Source organism: Oncorhynchus masou, chromosome 16, assembly GCF_036934945.1.
Source record: "Oncorhynchus masou masou isolate Uvic2021 chromosome 16, UVic_Omas_1.1, whole genome shotgun sequence".
Taxonomy (NCBI): domain Eukaryota; kingdom Metazoa; phylum Chordata; class Actinopteri; order Salmoniformes; family Salmonidae; genus Oncorhynchus; species Oncorhynchus masou.
Genome location: NC_088227.1, coordinates 44,685,450 through 44,689,005, shown reverse-complemented (window position 1 = coordinate 44,689,005; position 3,556 = coordinate 44,685,450). Strand labels below are relative to the sequence as shown.

Here is a 3,556-nt window from a genome sequence, read left to right as displayed (position 1 = left end):
CAACAATAGCTAATACATTAGTTAGCAAGTTACCATGTCAATCAGGTTGCTATGGGGGGAGGGTCAAGTCCAGCAGTTTCACTCAACAGCAGGGGATTCGAGTAGATGTCTGAGTCGAACCGTGCTAGAGAGGCTGGAAGAACTTGACCGTTCCCGAGCAACTGGCCTTGACAACATTCCTGCCAGATTTCTAAGGGATGCTGTGGTAATTATCACCCCCTGTGTAACTCACATTGTGAATCTGTCTAGTGAATTAGGGTGTTTTCCCAGTCAACTAAAACTTGCAAGGGTCATTCCTTTATATATATATAAAAAATTGAATTGTTAGATCATGGAAACTATCGTCCTAACTCTCAATCCTGTGTTGCTTTATTGAAGGTCATGGAAAAGATTATGTTAAAGCAGATTGACAGTTATATTTCCTTACATATGAGCTCCAATCTGGCTTCAGGAAATCCCATTCCACTGACACCTGCCTACTATATCTGACTGACCACATAAGGAAGGCAGTAGATGGGGGGACATTTTGTCGTACGGTTATGTTAAATCTCCAAAAGGCGTTCGATACAGTGGATCGTGAGATTCTGTTCATCGAACTAAGAGCCATGGGCTTTAACAACTTATCAGTGAAAATTGGGGTCAGCTCTTATCTGCAAGGAAGAAAACAGATGGTGGATATGTTATGGGATCCTGTCTAAACCCCAAAAATCTGGAACTGTGGGGTACCCCAAGGGAGTGTGCTGGGTCCACTTCTATTTGTATTGTATGTTGGTGACTTGTTGGTGTATGTAGGTGACTGGGAGGACATCAGACAACTAAACTTTCCATATAAGAGCTCAGAAAGTGACTTCTTTTTGGACCTGAATACTACAAACATTCAATAGGTAAAGGTGCTCAAAGTTGACCCATTTTGCATATCCCACCGTACCCCACCGTACCCCACCATACCCCACTGAACACCACCGTACCCCACCGTACCCCACCATACCCCACCGAACACCACCGTACCCCACCGTACCCCACCGTACCCCACCATACCCCACCGAACACCACCGTACCCCACCGAACACCACCGTACCCCACCGTACCCCACCATACCCCACCGAACACCACCGTACCCCACCGAACACCACCGTACCCCACCGAACACCACCGTACCCCACCGAACACCACCGTACCCCACCATACCCCACCGAACGCCACCGTACCCCACCGTACCCCACCGTACCCCACCGAACCCCACCGTACCCCACCGTACCCCACCGTACCCCACCGAACACCACAGTACCCCACCGTACCCCACCGAACCCCACCCTACCCCACCGTACCCCACCGAACCCCACCATACCCCACCGAAACACACCATACCCCACCGAAACACACCATACCCCACCATACCCCACCGTACCCCACCGAACACCACCATACCCCACCCTACCCCCCCGAACCCCACCGTACCCCACCGAAACACACCATACCCCACCATACCCCACCGTACCCCACCGAAACACACCATACCCCACCGAACCCCACCGTATCCCACCGAACCCCACCGAAACACACCATACCCCACCATACCCCACCGTACCCCACCATACCCCACCGAACCCCACCATACCCCACTGTACCCCACCATACCCCACCGTACCCCACCCTACCGTACCCCACCGAACCCCACCGAACCCCACCGAACCCCACCGTACCCCAGCATACCCCACCGTACCCCACCGAACCCCACCCCACCCCACCGTACCCCACCGAACCCCACCGTACCCCACCGAAACACACCATACCCCACCGTACCCCACCGAACCCCACCGTACCCCACCGAAACCCACCATACCCCACCATACCCCACCGAACCCCACCATACCCCACCGAAACACACCATACCCCACCGAACCCCACCGTACCCCAACGAACCCCACCATACCCCACCGTATCCCACCCTACCCCAATGTACCCCACCGTACCCCACCCAACCGTACCCCACCCTACCCCACCGTATCCCACACTACCCCAATGCACCCCACCTTACCCCAACTTACCCCACCGTATCCCACCGAACCCCACCGTACCCCACCGAATCCCACCGTACCCCACCGAATCCCACCATACCCCACCGAATCCCACCGTACCCCACCGAACCCCACCGTACCCCAATGTACCCCACCGTACCCCACCCTATCGTACCCCACCCTACCCCACCGTATCCCACCCTACCCCAATGTACCCCACCGTACCCCACCCTACCCCCACCGTACCCCACCCTACCCCACCACCCCAACTTACCCCACCCTACCCCAACTTACACCACCGTACCCCACCCTACCCCACCCCACCGTATCCCACCCTACCCCAATGTACCCCACCGTACCCCACCCTACCCTTCATCACTGGAAAAGATAAACAGTTAAGATTGATATGTATTTTAAAAGGTTACAAAGAAGTTTGTCAAACTATTTCATAATTTCCGGGAAACAAATGTTGTTGTTTTTTTTTAAATAAAACCTTTAACATCAGTGTTGTAGCTTCGACGCTATTTTACATCATCTGAGGTGTTTGTGACCTTCATCGTTTGAGACGGTGACATGAACACAGGTTGTCATGTTATTGTGGTACAACAAAGACGAGAGAATTGCTGACTTGAATGGGAAATATCTGTTGTTTTAAAATATACCCGTCAATCCTCCGTAGGATGCTGATTGAAATCGTAGAAATATACTGTATTTAGAATAGAATAGGGCGTGATCATTTAAGTTAACATTCAACAGTGGGAGGAACGGCGGCCATCTTTGTTGGTAGTAATTAGAAGTAAAAAAAAATATATATGTAAATTCAACTTAAATTTCAATGGTGTATCAGCTTAAAATGCAGTGGTCTGAATGGATAGGTCTATTCTATGAATTCTATTTCTATGATTGAAATGACACCCACCCTGTATCCCCTTCCCCAAGACAGGTGTATAGTTCCTTCCTGTGTTGTACTTGTGCTAAAAAATGTATTGAATTTTACTGCTAATTTACTTTGTTGCTCGTAATCTTATCTTTTATTGTTTCTTATTGTTGTTGTCGAGAAGGAACCTGCCAGTAAGCATTTTTGTTGGACAATGTATACGTATCCCGTAGATACGACGAATAAAACGTGAAACCTATCCTACCCTCTAACCTCTATTCCAGCGAAGGCAATCCCTTTCCTCTTGTCTTGCACTCCTCTCCTTCCCTCTCTTGTCCTTTTCTCTCTTAGAGTGTTCACTCTCTTTCTCCTACTCCTTCTTCTCCACTTCCTCCACCTCTCTGGTTACCATCTTTTTGTACCTTGTTTTCCCTCTTTGTCTCTTCCTCCATGTCTTCTCCCAGTAGTTCACCACTCCGCCACAGTGTGTCCATTACATATCTCCACCAAGAGGGGGCAGTATAGTTCATGTGGAATGATAAAGCGATTGTCTGAAGCACAAGGGTTGTCTGAAGCGCAGCTCTGCGTTTTTAAACCACTGAATCAGATGAATGGACAAACCCAGTAAATTACGTCCAAAATGACATCCTATTCTCTATTT

General features: G+C 50.0%; 1 protein-coding gene across 1 annotated transcript; it reads left to right on the top strand.

The window, feature by feature from the left end:
• The first annotated feature begins 539 nt into the window (after positions 1 to 539).
• Positions 540 to 2,409, top strand: LOC135557330 (uncharacterized). Its single transcript, XM_064990512.1, has 2 exons — positions 540 to 638; positions 901 to 2,409. The coding sequence occupies exons 1-2, from the start codon at positions 540 to 542 to the stop codon at positions 2,407 to 2,409; spliced, it is 1,608 nt and encodes a 535-aa protein (XP_064846584.1).
• Positions 2,410 to 3,556: the final 1,147 nt, after the last annotated feature.

What these genes read in the sequence shown, in the direction of transcription:
- LOC135557330 (XM_064990512.1), top strand. Translation starts at nt 540, where the DNA reads ATGTTAAATCTCCAAAAGGCGTTCGATACAGTGGATCGTGAGATTCTG. An exon ending in ACTTATCAGTGAAAATTGGG is followed by an intron (nt 639 to 900) that starts GTCAGCTCTTAT and finishes AGGTGCTCAAAG; the next exon opens with TTGACCCATTTTGCATATCC.